General features: G+C 40.9%; 2 protein-coding genes across 2 annotated transcripts in view; one reads left to right on the forward strand and one right to left on the reverse strand.

Moving 5' to 3' along the window:
- Positions 1–8,519, reverse strand: part of LOC310866652 (OX-2 membrane glycoprotein) — an 11,295-nt gene extending 2,776 nt beyond the window's left edge. Inside the window, exons 1-5 of the mRNA XM_083776343.1 lie at positions 8,303–8,519; positions 7,330–7,405; positions 6,253–6,573; positions 4,668–4,997; positions 1,192–1,476 (exon numbers count right to left, since the gene is read on the reverse strand). Of these exons, the coding sequence (XP_083632469.1) occupies positions 1,192–1,476; positions 4,668–4,997; positions 6,253–6,573; positions 7,330–7,402 (1,009 nt within the window). The 5' untranslated portion in view covers positions 7,403–7,405; positions 8,303–8,519. The remainder of the gene's footprint in view (positions 1–1,191; positions 1,477–4,667; positions 4,998–6,252; positions 6,574–7,329; positions 7,406–8,302) is intronic.
- A 535-nt stretch (positions 8,520–9,054) lies between these two features.
- LOC310866843 (Golgi pH regulator) lies at positions 9,055–18,648 on the forward strand. Its single transcript, XM_083776598.1, has 14 exons — positions 9,055–9,309; positions 10,501–10,560; positions 11,012–11,115; positions 11,240–11,346; positions 11,821–11,922; positions 12,053–12,173; positions 13,388–13,468; positions 14,129–14,238; positions 14,543–14,631; positions 14,801–14,893; positions 15,466–15,561; positions 16,232–16,321; positions 16,913–16,978; positions 17,799–18,648. The coding sequence occupies exons 1-14, from the start codon at positions 9,268–9,270 to the stop codon at positions 18,003–18,005; spliced, it is 1,368 nt and encodes a 455-aa protein (XP_083632724.1). The 5' UTR covers positions 9,055–9,267; the 3' UTR covers positions 18,006–18,648.
- The last annotated feature ends 514 nt before the right edge of the window (positions 18,649–19,162 follow it).

The following is a 19,162-nucleotide window of genomic DNA, read 5'->3' on the forward strand; positions in this document are numbered from 1 at the left end:
ACAAGGTAAACGGAGGTTTCCTGCTGTTCATCAAACATGACGCACATGGCACACGCCCATGATGACCTCAGTCACCATGTTGTGGCACAGTATTAAGCAATATGAACAAGATGTTCTGTTGTGTTTTCCAAACTTGCATGCATTGCACTCAGAGCCCTCTAGAGTATACGATATAGAGGGGGCAGAAACCGAGCGCTCTAGCGCTGTTCATGCAGCCTGAACTGAGACAAGCTGGAGTCAGAAATACATTGTTTTCAACGAGGGTGGCGCAAATAAGAGCTATTTTAAGCATGTGTGCAACATGACAACTGTTTTAAAGTATTGTACAGTAACAACTAAAGTCTCTTTAATGTTTATGTTGTACTATTACTACAAGAAAATCTAAAATAATGGGATTTAAGATCATTAAAGCCGGGCTGTTGCCTGAGTCCAATGCATTTCTGCCTACTTCCGGTCCAGGACTTGTCCCAGTTAGTTATCCCCATTCTCAATAGAAGTCTATGTAGGAGACATTGGACCGGCCCAATGAAGTGAACGCAGTTTGCGTAACTCTGTCTATATCTAAGGCTCTGGGTTCACTGTATGAGCAAAATAATGGTTGTTTGAGAACAACTCAGAAGGGGATCAGTTGAGGTATGTGCCAGTGGGTCAGAACTCCTTTATACTTGGCTATCCTTTTAGCTAACAAGCTCCAGGCTTTGCTGCACAGCAACACTGTTCAGTTGTCTTGGCTATAGCCTGGCTTCAATTGGTCAGGCTGCTTTTACAAAAAACATCTCATGTGTTGATAATACGGGCGTTGGGACAGAGAAAATAAAGATATATGATGTTATTCCAAATGAGCAAGAGAGCCATATGAAGACAAAGAAACAGTTATGTTGACCAGTGTTGATATCGTCGGCTAAAACTAAGACGAAAAATGTTCGTCGACTACCTTTTTCCACTGATGAAAGCTAAATAGAAACTAGACTAAAATGTTAGGAAGGGACTAGTGGACAATAGGTCCAGTCCAGTATAAGTCATTTTACACTTGCTTGCTGAAAATAGAAGATGTACAAGCTCACAACGCATCGCAGCACGACGTGTTGTGAGCTTGTAGATCGGCTATTTTCAGCAAGTGTAAAATCAGTCATTACGACGGCACAAAAATCTAAATTTGCTGTCAAAAACAACAGTGACGTTGCGACTCACTCTTAGTGTTCATGGACACCGATATCGGTGTCTCCAGCCCCTTATGGTGGACCATGCATTTAATGGAGACATCCTTCAAGAGCCCTGATTGGACAGTGAGCGTACTGATGACCAGCGTGGTCCCGTCTTTCTGGGCGATCTGTGTCGTCGTGGGGGGTCCCATGGTTCGGTTGTCCCTCTCCACGTTCCACACGATCTCCGTGGGCGGGCGCGACACAGAGGTGCAGTTGGCCTCGATCACACCCGGGGACGTGGTCTTGTAGCTCACCTGTGGTTTGGGCAGCACTGGAAAAAAGAAAAAAGCTAAAATAGTAAATGGTGCATTTATGTATAGGGTCCTTTCAGTGGCGTGCACAGACATTTAGAGGGGCAGGTGCTCAAGTGAAAAAAGGGCACCTTGTGCAGCGCGTGGAACCTCAATGTCACCATGGTCCACATACTGTACAGTGTACACTACAAAAAAAGTGTTTTTTTTTCTCAAAAGGGCAGTGTCTATCTGTGCACGCCACTGGGTCCTTTCTCCAATTATACTTGACGATGTTCAAGAATCATTACATTCACACACATTTAGGGGTTCATTTAGGGGTTGGAACCTTAGAAAAGAGGAGCTGGGGATCAAATTGGGAACCATCCCATTCCAAGATGACCATGGCTCTAGGGAATTTTGTGACGCAGTAGGTATTATTAATTATACACTATACAGTATAACGTTTTCTCAACAGTAAAATGTCTATATGACTAGATGCAACTGGTTTGCAGGACCCTAAGACGCTAGAATTTTATCTGGACCCCCCCCCAACTGTTAGTTGCGGTAGTGGTAATTCATTAGATGGGGAAACAAATGACCCAAGATTCTGAGTTGCATTGTAGATTCGTAGTGTTATACTAGATATCGCTTATCTAGATTCTTATAGTATCTATCTATAACAAATACCCCTCATATTCAAAATGCCTGATTTATACTTGAAAATAGCTCCACATAGCTTTTTTTTTGGGCGGGTGCAACACCCCGAACACCGGCAGGCAAATGGCTATAAATCAGGCTATAGTCTAGAATAATTGTTGACACCTGAGGCAAATACTTTTGCACTATTGGATCAATATGAATTCTTGCATTCTTGAGATCCATATAAAGTAAAGTCATGGTTGTTTTTAATTCTCTTGGGGCGGAAGAAAAGGAATGTTATTCGTTGGAATTGAGAACATTTGTGTTGGCGTAGCATATTTAGCCACAGATATTTGGCCCTGATAGCAGCATGCGTCTTCTCAGATGATTATGCATAACTAGTTAGCGAACATTAGTCAATCTTATTTAGATCAGTTGCAGACGCCCATAGTGCTCTGTCTGCATCCAAAGCTCTGGTAAACAGGAAAACATTGTCACAACACATTTACCTTACCTGTTAATAATATACTCAAAAACATCCAATTCTACTGTTAACAGTGTTACTATTTGGGGAAGAATTTAATCAGACCAAAAAAGGGTGTATTGATAACATTGGATGACACAGGTTTTACATACAGCCTAGTGGAGGATTTTCTTCTACCACACTAGTATTTGCCATGCATCCTCAATCCTAAATGATATCATATTACTGTACTGTATATTAGTATTGAAAAGTGTGTGTGTGTGTGTGTGTGTGTGTGTGTGTGTGTGTGTGTGTGTGTGTGTGTGTGTGTGTGTGTGTGTGTGTGTGTGTGTGTGTGAAAGAGAAGAAGACAGAAGCAGGGGCAGCGTGCGTGCGTGGGGTAAGAGAAGCAAGCTATTTGGCAGTCATGGCCAGCAATGAAAGAAAAATAAACATTATTAAAGCGTTATCCACAATTCCTCTTCTCTTCTTTTCTAACTGTGGAAACGCCTACTGTATCGTTCCAACGTCAGACAAAAGCTCTGCTGTTTGTTCAGATAATTGAGAGAGGGGACGGAGAACATGAGAAAAGGGAGAGCGAGCGAGCGCACAAGAAACCAAGAGATGGAGGGTGTCAGAGGCCTGAGGACAGAAGGAATCACTGTCTGTGACAAACAGTGACACACAGTCCCTGACCCCGAGCATTTTCATTCGGCCTCTCACCCACACATCCCCTCCCTGCCTCCACCATTCCACCTCGTTCTCACTTCTCTTTCAAATGGCCCATTCTTCAGACAGAGAGACACTGGGCCTGTGCTTTATGTGAGAGCAAATCAGACACACCAATAACAACAACTAGTGCAACTATACCTCCTTCCTTTGCTGGTCTGCCGGGCGGGCATGCACACTCAACAAACAAACCCCTTCAACTGATGAAGAATGCACGGGGCACGTCTGGTCTTCAACCTCCCAAAATGTCCCCCAATTCTCCCCCCTTTTTTGTGTTTCCTTCAATGGCTTCTGCATGGTTGCTGCCCTGTATCCAATTCAAAACACCTGTGATGATGACCTACAAAGCAATCTCTAGGGCATAGCACCCTTAACTTCAGGACATGAACCACCCCTTCCTTGGCGTTCCCGTACACTTAGAAGCACACAGAACGTCAGTCCCTCCAGTTCCTTTCTTAAGACACCCTACTCTTCTCCCTCCTATACCCAAGCTGTGGAATGACCTTGATCCCTCTGTCAACATTTCAGACTCACTCCTTCACCACATTTGCATCGCATTTCACCTCTACAGACTCCACCTCACCCTCTACAGTAGCACTCTTTATTCCTCGTATTCCGTTCTTTTTTTATTGATAGATGCTATATGCAGATGTTCTTTATGTATGTTTGTTACTTATATGTTACTTAAACGTACAATTAATGCTATATGTTTCATCTTTACCTTGTACCCTGCATGATGATGTTACTTGGTAGCACTGAATCTTCTTTGCTTTCTACTCAAGTGACGATTACGATTACGATTACCCTGTTGTTTGTACAGGGTTGAACTTGTCATTCACTCTGATTTCACACTTGCAAATTACCCTGGATAGGATTGTCTGATAAATGCCTAAATGATGAATTGTAAACATAACCTTGCCACAAAAAGACTGCAAAAACACTACACCAGGCAAACGGGAAAAGACCCACATTCCTAACCTGTTTTCAATTCCTAATCCTAGACAGCCTACTTCATCCAGCTTTATCTCAGGACTGCCTGTCTGTATAGTCATTGCTTACCATGATGAATTCTCCACCTTCTGCTCTTGCACTACAGGTGTTCTGTACTGTATATAACCCCTACTTATCAACTCTTTAGACTGTCACATCATTCTCACTCTGACTTTATACACAGTGTACGCTCAGCTCATAATGAAGTTAGTTCCTTTGTGTTTTACTGTACATCTTTACTCTACTATCAGACCAGTGTGTTCAGCTTTTTTTCATCAATGAACATTGTTGCGTAGCTCTTTCTCTGTTACTGTATACTTCTTATTTAATTTCTCTGCGGGATGCCACAAATTATGTAATTACAATTTCTGGCCATAATAATACATCGTGGAAACGTGTATATATTACCAAAAACAGCGAGGCAGACAGTGGAGCTCTTGGGTCCGCCAGGTTGCGTGTTGTAGAGGCAGGTGTAGCAGCCTTCGTCCCGGATGGCCACGGGCTGGATGGTGAGCTGCGTGTGGGACAGGGAGGCACTGAGCCAGGCCCTGCCCTGGTAGGGAGGCTCGATCATGGGGTCGCTCTTCTTGGCGTAGGACGCCACCTCACCGGCTTCTCCGTGGTCGGGAGTGTGCCTCCACAACACCTGCTCCACCTTTTCGGGTAGCCCGTAGGTGCAGGACAGGGAGACCTTCTTGCCACTTAGCGCTGTCTTGTTGCTGTCAATGGTGATACGTGCTGGAAAGACCGGAGAGACCAAAGATTGTGGGATTGGGATTGGACCGATATAACCCAAAAAACCGATGCATTTCACTGGTGTCCACAACATCTGCTTCTGGTTAGTAGAATAAGGCTACCTCCCCCACTCTGTTACACCTAAATGAATGTTACTGGGCCATGTTCCCATCGTCATCAACCATTCTCATGAAGAGCACATCCCCACAGATGACTGATTTACTGTTTGTCAGAACTATAGTACTTTTGCCAAGTGTCCAATGCAATGGATGGTTCTGATTAGCTGTGCTGTGTGTATTCCAAAAGGGTTGGGGAGCAATTTAAATTAAATACACAAAACAGCAGACTTTTCTTTTTTTTAATGAATGTCATATGAGTGCTGCTCATACTGAGTTGAGTAGAAGAATGTAGCAATTCACTAACTTACTGTAGCTAGTCATATGTATGCCTCTGGGTTTTTAATGAGGACATGTAGAAAAAGGATACTACAAATAATAACAATAGTTATGTGTATATGTATCAAATTATAAAGAAACAATTCACACTGTCAAGTTATGACAAGCTTGAGTTTATGCTCCTCTCTATGGATTCTCTAACAGTGGGATCATGAGACAATTCCAGGTGCGCTTTGGGATTTTGTGACAGTCAATCACACATCATTATCATTAGGCCTATTAATAACTTCTAATTCGTATTTACTATATCAGTACTTATTTCCCAATACAGAGACTCCATCCGACAATACAACATCATCATTATTTCCCCTCCCCCCAACAAAATTGAAATGTGTGACAATAGCGCATCTAAAAGCTCACAATGAGCTCACAAATTAATATATGATAACCCTTCCACAGTATAGTAGCTTTTTCAGATTTGTTTTTGCACATTTTCCTATAATATATATATATAATTTCTAATACAGTAAATCATTGTCTTGTGTGAGTAATCAACTGGGGAAGTTGATTAATATAGGTATGGTTTTGCACACTCAATTCATATTTAACGTTCCAATTTTGGAGCTCTGGCTCATGGACTAAGAACCGAACCGGTTCCCATCCGGTGGAAAAAGGGCCAATGTGTCGCAAATCGTTGTGAGCCCCCCCCCCCCCCCCCCCCCCCCTACTATGAATACTGGTGTGCCTTGACATTTTGACTTGCCCACAAAGTTTGAAAACAGCTCCACTGATTAGATTAGACAGTATACGATGTACATATACAGTACGGGGGTACACATTTACAGTACACAGACTATACTCACAGTTAACAGTGAGGCATGTTTGTGCTTGCTGTGAACCCGAGGGAAGCAGGTCAAAGATGCAGGTGTAGCACCCCTCGTCGCGGAAGCCCACCCTGCGGATGGTGATGGCGGAGCTGTCCCTCGGAGACTGGGCCAGCTCCACGTGGTGCTGGCCACTGACGCTGTCCTTCTGGCCGGGGTCGTAGGTCAGCAGGCTCTTGTTCTGGACGTCGAGCCAGCGTACCTGCCTCAGGGCCTCCACCTTGTCCTTGGACAGAGTGCAGCTCAGGGTGAAGGGCAGCTCCACGGGAGCTTCCAGGTGCTCTGGAGCTGTCACCTTACCTGTGAGACACGGCACAAACCACGTCGTGTGTTGTCATCACCAGTGGTGGAAAAAGTACTCAATTGGTTTATTTAAGTAAAAGTACCAATGCTGCAATTTAGAACTACTTCGTTACAAGTAAAAGTATACGGAATTGAAAATGCACTTGAGTAAAAGTACAAAGGTATTTTCAAATGGCCGAAATGTATAGGGTTGAGTAGCTAATGTATGTTAAAATCGCCAAAGTAACTATAGTAACAAAAGTTTTCAAATAATTGTAGTGAAGTAAAAGTTTTTTTTTTGGATGTAGTGGAGCAGAAGTAAAAGTACTGGAAATTGGAAATACTCAAGTAAAGTACAAATACATCAAAATTGTACTTAAGTACAGTACCTAAGTAAAAGTACTGGTCATCACATATAGTAGGCTACTACTATATATATGCCAGTGTTTCTCATTCTCAATGTGAGGTCCGGGGACCCCCAGGGGTCCCTGAAGGACTTCCAGGTGGTTCCCCCAGCTAAATGTATTAATATCGTCACACTCACAACCACTTTGCCCTATTTTATATGTTTTTACGTTGGTATAATTGCTTTTTCTTAAATTAGGCATTTTCAACTTGTGCCAGCTATATGGTTAGGACCGAAATACTAATTAACTTGGGGTCCTTGACATGAACAACTGGTGTATCTATGCTATATGTGTGCCAATGTATGCCAACTAATCCAGTGCTGCTCAAGTGACATCATTTTTCTGAATAATTATCTTCATTACATACCCTCCAATCTTGCCACCATTAGTATGGACAAACACAGCTGCAGACCTCGCTGGAAGCACGCCACAGACATCATTACCTGCAGATATGGCAGTGAGAGGTCAGTACAATACACTCACATCGGACAGAACCTTTCTCCATACACTGCTGTCCGCGTGTGGAACAGCCTATAACAGAGCATGATGTATTTGATTCCATCACAGACAATGGCCTTCAAGCCTTTAAACGCCTCTCCTAACCAGCTCACATTGACTGTTTGCTATTGTTCACAATTGCATCTAATTAAAATAATAATAATAAAAATCATGGGCACTTTTCAAGTGCACGTGACATCTCTGATATGAAGTGGATATATTTTTTAATTACCCCAAACATTATCTTGGATTAAATGCCAGACAATCAAGAACGTGTTGTGTTTCTATACTGAATAAACTTCTAATTTTACAATATATTATCTTTCTTGTGTTTGTATTTGATGGTTTGCACTAGAGGAAGCTATTAAATATCGGTGGTAGTACCAACTTTGGATATCGAACACTTCTGTGGAAACAAAACAATACTAAAACAACAAACAATTATTATTATTATTATTATTAAGAACAGATGGCGTTGTTGTCGGTTTTATTTTATTTTAATTGTCATATTGCATCTAGAATTCTGGAGATCAAAATAAACAATGCCTGGTGAAAATGGTATTCTTCTAACATATTCAAAACGTATAGCCTACTGTCTAAATGCCATAACATAATCAGCCCATCGTTTCCAGTGAACACTGAACAATGTGAACAATTACAATGGGTCTTTTGAATAAATGTCAAGTCAAAAGCATGCTCATTCAAGTAAAAGCTTATAGCTAGTTAGTACTACTGAGAGGGGGGGGGGTCATAATTGGCATAATCCCCCAAAAGTAAATCAAAAACATCAGCAAACAAGGATTTTTTTTTCTCCAGTTAATTGTGTGAAATTACGGGCTTACCTATTTACGTCCTTGCTTAAATTCATGTAATGAAAAAAAAATAAGCAGCAGCAGATGTGCCCAGAAAAGGTATAAATATATTTTAGGATGTTCTATTCCAGTAAAATCCGGCCCATCCTCAGGATGCCAGTCGCAAACATCCTCAAGTCCAAGTCCAACTGTCCAAGTCAGAGAGAAGCAGTCTGTTTCCACCAGGCAGCTCCGTCCGTCCGTGCGGTACCGGTACCACTTCTATGACTGACTGACTGGCGCACATCACAGCTCAGACATGAGAAATTGCCTCAACAGCGTCCCCTGCCGTTATAATCGCACGCTGCACATTTGTGATCCGAGGAAATGTAATTAGGTCTTGACAAATCAGACCATAATATAGGTCCCAAATCCAATTGTCTTTTAAAAGAGCCAACTAAAAGTGTAGAGCGTCTGCGAACACTACGGCAAAGGTCCTGCAAACTGCGCAAAGGGCATGCCATTCTTTATTATTTAGTCTATGTCAGCTATCTGTCAAACTATAAAATAAGGAACGAGAACAACAACATCAACATAAAATGGAATTGGAATTATAGGAGGATGTAAAAACTTTTTGTGCTTGTTCGTTCATTGGTCCTCTCTGTACCATTGCCGCCCTCTGTGGGCCATTATTGTAATTACAAGTTTGATTTGCTATTTTGTCCTTTGTCTTACGTGTAATGTCTGCGACGGAACTGGACTTCACCCGGCTCATTTTGATGACGTTGAGAGTGAAATGCAAACGCTGGTGACAGCCGTTGTGACAGCAGATCAACGAATGCACATAAAATGCACTTCTTCAGTTATATAAACTAAACTAACTATCTTATAATGCCGGTGGTGGTTTAGGCTGAAGCTTAATGAATATATCACAAGTCAGCATGAGCAGACATAACCATTGGATTGGAGTTTAGCATTTACATTTAGATATATCGACAGATTACAGGGAGGCTACCATGTCGTTTCTTGTGGATTCAGTGATCATGTTCACCTCGCAGGTAAGAAGTGCATGTCTATAAAGTTAACGTTTGCAAATTGCAATAAACATGCAGCAGGGAGATGTTATAAATGCAGTCTTGTGTGCAACCCAGACTCGATCGGCACAAACAAAGGGACTAAATTAATTTCGCTCCTATGCCACCAAAAATGTGGAACGCCCTACCAACAGTCATTAAGACATGTGAATCCCTTGACTCCTTCAAAACTGCTCTCAAAGGGCAATTCGAAACTGCAGCCCCCGTTAAACCTGAATCCCCCACCCACCCCTCTTTCCCCCTCACTGTATATGTATTTTTTCTTCCCCTTTTTACCTCCTATGATGATTTCCTGTTTTTGGCTATATAGAAGAGTATATTTGTACGTCTCTAATTGTTATGATGAATTGAACATGGTGGGCCCTATTGTAAACAAGTGTAATACTTTATGGTGTCACTGTCGTCCACAGTTAACACTTTTTTATTGAGTTGTGCTTGAAATGTACTGTAATTCTCCAATCTGTTTAATAAATTCATCAATCAATCGATCAATCAATTGTCTAACACAATTGTCTGTACATTTAAAACGAAAGCACAAGTCGATACAAAAACTGCTACAAGAATGAAACCAGAAAAAGCACTTAGTTTAATCAGGGTCCTCCATTTTCATGGTTATTGGCATTGCCTTTTAGCACATTCATACTTGGATGTGATATTTTCTCTCCTGATCCTCCTAACATTGCACAAAATAGCATGTTGTAATGGCAGTCTGTGTGGTCCATAAACCAGTGATTCCCAAAGTGCGGTCCAGGGACCCCCAGGGGTACCTGAGGGAGTTCCAGGGGGTCCCCAGCTAAATTATAGTTACAGTATAAACCAAATGGACCATTATGGGTCTGTAACTCAGAGTGTAATTTAAGTGAGTTAAATAACATTGATTTTACAATATAAATTGCCTAATGCATGTCAAACTCAGGTTCCTTGAAATTAAACGGGTTGAGAATCACAGCTAGAGCCGTAAAATAATTCTCTCATGGGGGTCCCTGGAATATCTTTTCAAATGGGGATCCGCAGGCTAATTTGTGTCAATTTGTGGGTCCTTGACATGAAAAAGTTTGGGAACCACTTCCATGCCCATATACCATATAATACACAAAATATGACATTCTTACTAACTTTCCCTACTCCCCATTCTGTTCAACTATACTCACTCAGGTGCTGTTCTTTGGATTTGGATGGTTGTTCTTTATGAGACAGCTGTTCAAAGACTACGAGGTAGGCTTTGCTGTCATTAATCCACTCGTGCTATTTATTTCCACCTGATTTTTCTCCACAAAAAACATTTTTTGTTACGCCACCATTGTACAATGACGTGCGTCGTGCAATTATGTACAGGGTTAAGTGGTTAATCAGACAAATCGATTTAGTTGATCAATCAGTCCGTTGCTCTCCCCAGGTTGGCAGACGGCGTGTAGAGCCCAGGAATACATTAGATAATTAATTAATTATTGACACTGGCTGAAAAAATGGTTTGGGATAACAATTTAGGGGGGAAAAAGTAATAATTAAGTTGGTTGTTATTATTATTATTATTATTGGTTCTAAATATCAGTTTTTATATACTTTTGGTTAATTGCCCAGCATTAGTCCATAGTGGCAGTGGTTATAATAATGAATAATCTGTCCTAACTTGCTGGTGATAAAGTATGTCCATGTTTGTCGACAGGTGCGTCAGTATATTGTTCAGGTGGTTTTCTCTGTCACCTTTGCATTCTCGTGCACCATGTTTGAACTCATCATCTTTGAGATTCTGGGTGCCTTAAGCAGTAGGTACGTACAGTGCTCTCATCTGTTGGGGGAAAAAATCATTATTTCTTATTGTTTACGTGATACAAAATATCATTGTAGCCCTTCTTATTCTTAATACTTGGTTCATATCTCTTCGTCTGCACAGCTCCAGGTACTTCCATTGGAAGTTCAACCTGTACGTGATACTGCTAGTGCTCATCTTTGTGGTGCCTTTCTACATTGGCTACTTTGTGGTCAGCAACATACGTCTGTGTGAGTCTCATCTCATTTATTGTCTTGTAAAGAAACAAACTAGGGATGTTAATAGTTAATCGTTGATCTATTAATCGCCGTTAAGAAATGAGTCAATTAAAGTTAACAGTTAATAACTAATCAAATTAATCGAAACATCTGCTTTTGCATGTGATGTGACAGACGACAAGACAGTGCACTTAATATAATTCAGTTTCTCATACAAAGATGCCATTTGCCTGGCCCTGTATCGCAAATGGTCAAATAACTATTTTTTGATTAAGGAATATAATATCCCTTTGTATTCTTTCTGTGTAGAACTGTAGATTTGTATGTTAGACATTGAGGGAAATAAAGATTCTCAGATAAAAAAAAAAGATTTGCAGATAAAAACAAACAAAAATACAGCGCTTATCAACTAACCGGTTCCTCGATTGATAAGCTTATAAAAACTATCAATTAATCAATACATTTTTGTGTTTTGTTTCTGTGCAGTGCAGAGACAAAAGTTGCTTTTTGCCTGTGTGGTGTGGTTTACCTTCATGTACTTCTTCTGGAAGTTGGGAGACCCATTTCCTATCCTCAGTCCAAAACATGGTAAGCCTACCCCCTGGTAGTGGACACATTCAGCCATTCCCATTCGCCACTATAGTTAATTCAAGAGTGCCATAAATTGTAACAAATTAGGTATTTATTGTCACCCTTCGATACTTTCTCTGTTTCCCAGGCATCCTGTCCATTGAGCAGCTCATCAGTCGTGTTGGAGTCATAGGGGTCACACTCATGGCTCTGCTGTCTGGCTTTGGTGCCGTCAACTGTCCTTACACGTACATGTCCTACTTCCTCAGGTGAGCTGCAAATACTGGCCATTTGACTCACACGGTAAAAAACTGTACTCGGCTACTCGCAGTCTCGCACCACACTGCCTGACCTGAGGCTGGTTAAAATAAATGTCTTCTAAACAAGCGCCACTAAGTGAGCTTGTATATCTGCCATTTGTGAATAGCCAAAGTATATAATAATGGTTAAAGTGGTTAAACGGATGCTTTCCCATTTTTCACCCCTGTGTCAATTATCTAATGTTATCCTGGGCTCTACACACCCTCCACCAACCTGGGGAGAGCAAGGGACTTGAACTCATGCTTCCTTCATGCATGAGTGTCCAAGTTGCTCCTTTACACCTGACAGGGGGGAGTTTCCCTGGTTGGACGTAGCGCTTGGAAGGAACACGTTATTCCAACCAGTTCCTTTCCCCTCCATTAGGCGCCCCGGCTGGCTTTCCCAGTTTTAATGGGTTAAGAACTGTACTTACTCTACAGTTGCACCGTGACCACACTATAAAGTAGTGCCACACTGTCTGTTAAGTTTGACCACACTGCCCTTACAGCTGTAAGTTATATGCATCAGCAGATATGATCAACTCTGAGAACAATGTATTCATCTCACAGGGACATTTAGGTGTCATAGTCTAGTGCTTTATTGGTCGTCCACTCACAGTTAACAGTTTTTTTGTATTGACTTGTGCTTGAAATGTACTGTATTTCTGCAAACTGTTAACATACTTCAATCAATCAAACATAGCAGGTTAGGTTCTGGCATCAAATATCTGCAATGGTCTCTGAAATTGAATGACTGTATGTATATAATGTTATCAGTAAATATTCTTTATATGTGCAGTCTTATCAACAGTGGATATACAATTGAAGGGTTTTCTGTCAACAATGAATATATGAATGGAACATATGTAGTATGTACAGTTTATCACCCATGGAATATATAGTCTATCAACAATGAGTATATACAGTACAATATATGGTCTGTCAATAATGACAGATTAATTAAGTCATACATGTGTACAGCCTAGTCTAGTCAACTATTAATTAATATATGCATGAGTAAATTGTATGTGCAGTCTATCATCAATGAATATTATGTATGAGTACATGTATCCTAACAAGCATGACAACATGTGTCAAGAAAGACACACAAAGATAAATATACTAATGTGACTTGTCCCTTTGCATACTGCCCAATGACCCTATGTACATTGTCATTTCTGCAGAAATGTGACAGACAGTGACATCCTTGCTCTAGAAAGGCGACTACTGCAAACTATGGATATGATTGTCAGTAAGAAGAAACGGTGAGGAAATCAGTCATTGGGTCTCCCTCCCTTCATTTGTTGAATTTATTGTTATCCATTTTGTTTAAATTTGTAAAAAATACATTTTGGGGTGGAGTAGGTCTTTAAATGTTTTTTTGTTTTTTGTTTTTTTTAGATATTTTCTTTTGCGGCTTACGCCTTTTATTGGTTTTTTGAAGGGACAGACAGTAGGCTGACAGGAAACAGGAGAGAGATGGGGGAAGACATGCAGTAAAGGCCGTGTCGGGCTCGGGAGTCGAACCCGCGGCACACTGCGACTGGATTACCAGTCGGGTGCCCAGACGGTTACGCCACCGCCTGGGCCTTTAAATGTATTTTTACAAAAATAAAATAACATAAATTCATTTTCACACATCTATATTAAGTATATATTAAGTGCATTTATTAAGAGAGAAGCTTTGCACCCAAGGGGCTAACCTATTGCTACAGTACATTACAGTACAGTACAGTACAGATGGGCGCTCGGACACCAATTTCTTTAATTGTCTTCGTGACCTACAATATAGAGCTCTTAAAGTTTAGAACAGGCACACATTTTTGCCTTTAAGATGATTTGTGAATGGCCCCTGGTGTGGTTGTGGTTGTTGTGTCATTACCTACCATGTGTTATACTGTATGAGTCATGTTGGTTTTGTGTAGAATTGCCATGACCCGGAGGCAGATGTACCAGCGCGGGGAAGACCAGAACAAACAGACAGGATTCTGGGGCATGATCAAGAGTGTCACCTCCTCGCCACCAGGCAGTGCGGGTATCCTTCACACAAATCATGAATATGAAGAGTGACAGCTAATGGTTAGGGTTTTAATGTAATACCTGATGCACGTATTGTACATGTGTCTGTGTGTGTACAAAGATGTGAGCATAATGACTCTTACCCACTGAGGCGTTGTAGGCTATTTGCTCAGACACATATGAGGTAAATTCTCAGTTCATTGTCAATGGTAAGTGTGACACGATTTAGGACAAAAAGCTGTTTACTGTATAGGAGGGGCTGACGCCCCCTCAACTATTGGATCGGTACATCTTAAGGTTCCTTAACTCCATCCTTCCAGACCTGACATTGATTCAGCAGGAAGTTGACGCTCTGGAGGAGCTGAGCCGACAACTCTTCCTGGAGACTGTGGACTTGCAGGCCACCAAGGTCACACACACGCACACACACACACACACACACACACACACGCTTTTTACACATTCCAGAGAATGAACACAAATTCGCCTTTACAATTTTGCTCTTTACACTAACTGAAACCTTGGTGTCTGTACTCTGTATAACTAATTTACTTCATCCTATCTCTCCTTTTTTTTAGGAGCGTATTGAGTACTCCACGACATTCCAGGGGAAATACTTTAACTTCCTCGGCTATTTCTTTTCCATCTACTGTGTGTGGAAAATCTTCATGGTGAGATAACTGAGTTGCATTCATGTGTCATAACTGTCATTTCTGTCATACACGAGCACACATAATGGAGTCATTTGTAACACTCAGCGTAAGCATTTTGTGACTGGTTTATCAAGTGTGATTTAAGTGCATGGCAGTTTGCAGTTTAACCCATTCTCAGGGCGGGAACCCCTTTTGGTGTTTTAAGCATTGTTATACTTTAGTTATTGAAAAATAGCAGATCTACAAGCTACGAGCTTGTAGATCTGCTATTTTTGAAAAATCGTGAAAATGTGGAACAAATCTTTGAATATATATTCTTTCAGAGCCAACGTTTTTAACTCAAATCTTTGCTTCTGGGGGAGTCCCTTGAACAACATATTTTCAGATGGGGGTTGGCGGCTAATAATTTATGGGGGTCCTTGACATGAAATATTGAGAACCACTGATATAGAAACATGAGGTTTTTCAGAAAACTGTCATGATTTTGAAGATTTTTTTTTTAAATTGTTCCCAGGTCTAAATGGGTTAAACATGTTGGACGCTGTAGATTTTCAGCCTTATTGAGACTTGTTATTGTTCCTCCAAACTAGGCCACAATAAACATTGTGTTTGACCGAGTTGGAAAGACTGATCCAGTGACGAGGGGTATTGAGATTACAGTGAACTGGCTAGGTATCGATTTTGATGTAAGTTATCTCTCACACTCACACACACACACACACACACACACACACACACACACACACACACACACACACACTTCAGAATGTTCCTGTGGGGATAGTCGTTAAATGATGCCAGCCCATATTAAATTCAGGTCCTGCAAGCACTAACTTGATCCGTCACGCTGTGACAGAAAACATGTTATCCAGCATCGTGGGGACAGTTCAAAGAATCATGTGTCTCCTTTGCTGAAATTGAATAATTACATTACTAAGTTGGGATTTTAAGCAGATAAATAAAGATGAATAGAATGCAGTGTTGGGCTGCCTGGATTTGTTCAGAGCAGACTGCTGACATGTACTGTACTGTACGTCTGTGCTCGTGTAGTTGCTCTGGTAGAGCTAATTCATAATTTATATATTATATATATTATTTTGATGTACTTGATTGGGTTTTAGACTAGTGTTATTCTATATTAGAAAAGCCTCCTGTTGAAAACTAGCACTTGTGCTACATATACACTTTAACCCATTCTGGGCAGGAACCCCTTTTAGTGTTAGCATCATGTCATGCTTTAGCTATTGAAAAATAGCAATGCAATGCAATACAATGCAACCTAACACAACATCATGACATGTTCATATATTCCTTCTTCACTTCTCTTCCTCTTCCTCTTCATTCTTCTCCCCTAAGGTGAAGTTCTGGTCTCAGCACATCTCCTTCATCCTGGTAGGAATTATCATCGTCACGTCTATACGAGGTCTCCTCATCACCCTCACCAAGGTATACCATACACACGGGTCATCACGGTCACTATTTTTGGCACGTTTTCAAAAGGTTTAAAAAAGAAAACGTAATTTAAAAATATATATTATTTCAAAACATAGCAAAAATAACAGATCTACAAGCTCACAATGCGTTGCGGTGTGATGCAGATGTAGATTGTGCTGATTGTAGATCGGCCATTTGTCATGAGACAAAGTATAGACTAGAGAGGGTCGCAGTCGGCACTCCCTTTCATGACGACGACAGGCCTGGAAGAGAATTCTCCATCGATTATTTTTCCCATAGACGTTTCAAAAAGTATTTATTTAATGACCTTTTAAGGCTCGGACAAAGACAACTCTTGTAGTGACAAATCATGACAATAAACACAACGTTGTGTCTTTAAATAAATACTTTTTTGAAACGTCTATGGGAAAAATGTATGGGGAATTCTCTTCCAGGCCTGTCGTCGTCATGAAAGGGGGCGTAGTTAAAGATGCAACTTTTTTGGTGTAGCAAATCGTTGTTACTGTACATTGTTACTGTATACATATCGCTGTTCATCATATATTCTGCTTAGCTCTTTCCTTTATGTCTTCACGTTTACAGTTCTTCTACGCCATATCCAGCAGCAAATCCTCCAATGTCATAGTGCTCGTCCTCGCTCAGATCATGGTGAGTACGCAAAGGATGCTTTATTTTGGTCCTGTTACATCGTATAGATCAGTGGTGTCCAATGTTTTCTGGGTCAGGGCGGCCAACTTGAAAATCTCAATAGCTCGTCAAAAATATATATGTTAATGACGTTTAGAAGATTTAGAACACTTTCCTGGGGGTCTTTGTGTGTAATATGTGGTGTTAGATATTTTAGATTTTAGCAGTGAGCCCAGTGTCTCTGATGTCATGGACACTTGGCTCACTTACTTCCTGGACTACATGTCTCAGTAAAGGCTCATACATAGTCTGGATTTTCGGTGGTTAGGTGACCACCGAACTACAACATGACAGCCCTCATCAATCCACAAGGAGGAGTAGTGCACCAAAGCATTATGGGAATTGTAGTCCAGGAAGGAAGTGAGCCCAGTGTCGACATCAGACAGTGGGCTCACTGCTAAAATATCTAAAAGACTAAAACCACATATTACACACATAAAGACCCCCAGGAAAGTGTTCTAAATCTTCTAAATGGCATTAACATATATTGTTTTGCAAAAAGGGTGAAGTGATGCAGCTAGGATCAGTGGAACCAACACAATATTATTTTTATCACTATGAAAACACATTTTTCAATGATGTAAAGTGTTGTGTGTTTATTTTATTGTATAAATGTTATATTATGATAAAAAAATTGCCAATTATTTGGGATCCCACTTGGATTACTCTCGTGACCCACAAGTATAGCCTCACTGGTATAGGTCACATACTATATAGCAAAGTTCTAACTGTCTTTGTCGCTGTCTCTCCACTCGCCGCCCTTCCCTTCCCCGTCTCTCAGGGGATGTATTTTGTGTCGTCGGTGCTGTTGATGCGCATGAGCATGCCTCCGGAGTATCGCACCATCGTCACAGAGGTGCTGGGGGAGCTGCAGTTCAACTTCTACCACCGGTGGTTCGATGTCATCTTCCTGGTCAGTGCCCTGTCCAGCATCCTCTTCCTCTATCTGGCTCACAAGCAGGCACCAGAGAAGCACATGGCCCTCTGATCAACACAACCTCCTACTTGGGAGGTGACTTTTAACCTGAAATTCAGGGGAAGTCAAAGAACTCGCTTCCTTTTCTTTCATTTTTTTTTGTATATAATTATAAGAAATCATTCTGTGGTTCGTCTGTGGCTTGGCCTAGTATACTTCCTGAATCAGGAAGGGCTGACTGTTGGATAAGGATTGCTTATAAATGGGAACAATGGTGAATGTGGATACTGGTTGGGTTTAGGTGAGAATATTGACGAAACAATGTTGATGTTTTGTTTGGATTTAATTTTAACTTTTCAAAATGTAAATGCTTGAAATCTCTGCCAGTCGGTAACAGTGTGTACTCCTTTTGACTTGCTCTCAGTTGGACAATAGAGCCGTTTACAGCACGGCCCAGCTGGCAGCTTGACTCCAGCTGGCCAGCTCTGCCCATATTAAGGGATGAGGAACAAATTGAGTGCACTGGCAAACTATGTCCCATCAGTCAATGTCTGAAACCCCTGGCGCTGTTGTTTGTTTGCGATCCACCAGTACATGTAAACAGTTTGACAGTAGCTTCCATCTAGCGCCTGCTGGTAAGTGTTTGTGCGTATCTACTGTTTTTACACCAAAGAGACGGATTTTGGATTAAATCAGTTGTGGCTGTTGACATTAATTTGTGTTTGTGTGTTAATGTTTTTTCTATTGGAATGCAATTCCCCACTGGGAACAGACTAGAGCGGTACCTGTAATATAAACCAAACATTTTAGGTGGAAGAATTTGACAATATACTATTTTATTTCACAGATAGAAATAACAAAGTTTAAACTTTATCTAGCATTACAAAATGGCAGCAATTTGTGATTAGTGCAAATATCATCCATGACAGACAGCAGTAGGTTTGTTTATTGACTGTGCTGTTACTGCTAGCTTAACCTTTAGTATTTATTTAATCTTGGGAATTTGGCTAATCTTCAGTGAGAGAGAATCGCAAAGGCAATGAATAGCGGGTGGTAAAGAGACAGGTAGGGCAAGGAAATAAATGGTAAGACATGTTTACACACTGCTCTTTCATACAGATGCTAACTATGTTGGTTTTTCATATCTAATCTTTTTCAGGACTTAAAGGAGAATTCCATACTAAAAGGCTTTCTTACCTTTCTTTGTAGTTGTTACGTCCACATCAAAG

This window comes from Protomyctophum parallelum (assembly GCF_964188405.1).
Source record: "Protomyctophum parallelum genome assembly, chromosome: 11".
Taxonomy (NCBI): domain Eukaryota; kingdom Metazoa; phylum Chordata; class Actinopteri; order Myctophiformes; family Myctophidae; genus Protomyctophum; species Protomyctophum parallelum.

Coding starts and splice junctions, on each gene's coding strand:
- LOC310866843 (XM_083776598.1), top strand. CDS start 9,268: ATGTCGTTTCTTGTGGATTCAGTGATCATGTTCACCTCGCAG. Junction 11,347..11,820: donor GGTCAGCAACATACGTCTGT/GTGAGTCTCATC, acceptor GTTTCTGTGCAG/TGCAGAGACAAAAGTTGCTT. Junction 11,923..12,052: donor TATCCTCAGTCCAAAACATG/GTAAGCCTACCC, acceptor TCTGTTTCCCAG/GCATCCTGTCCATTGAGCAG.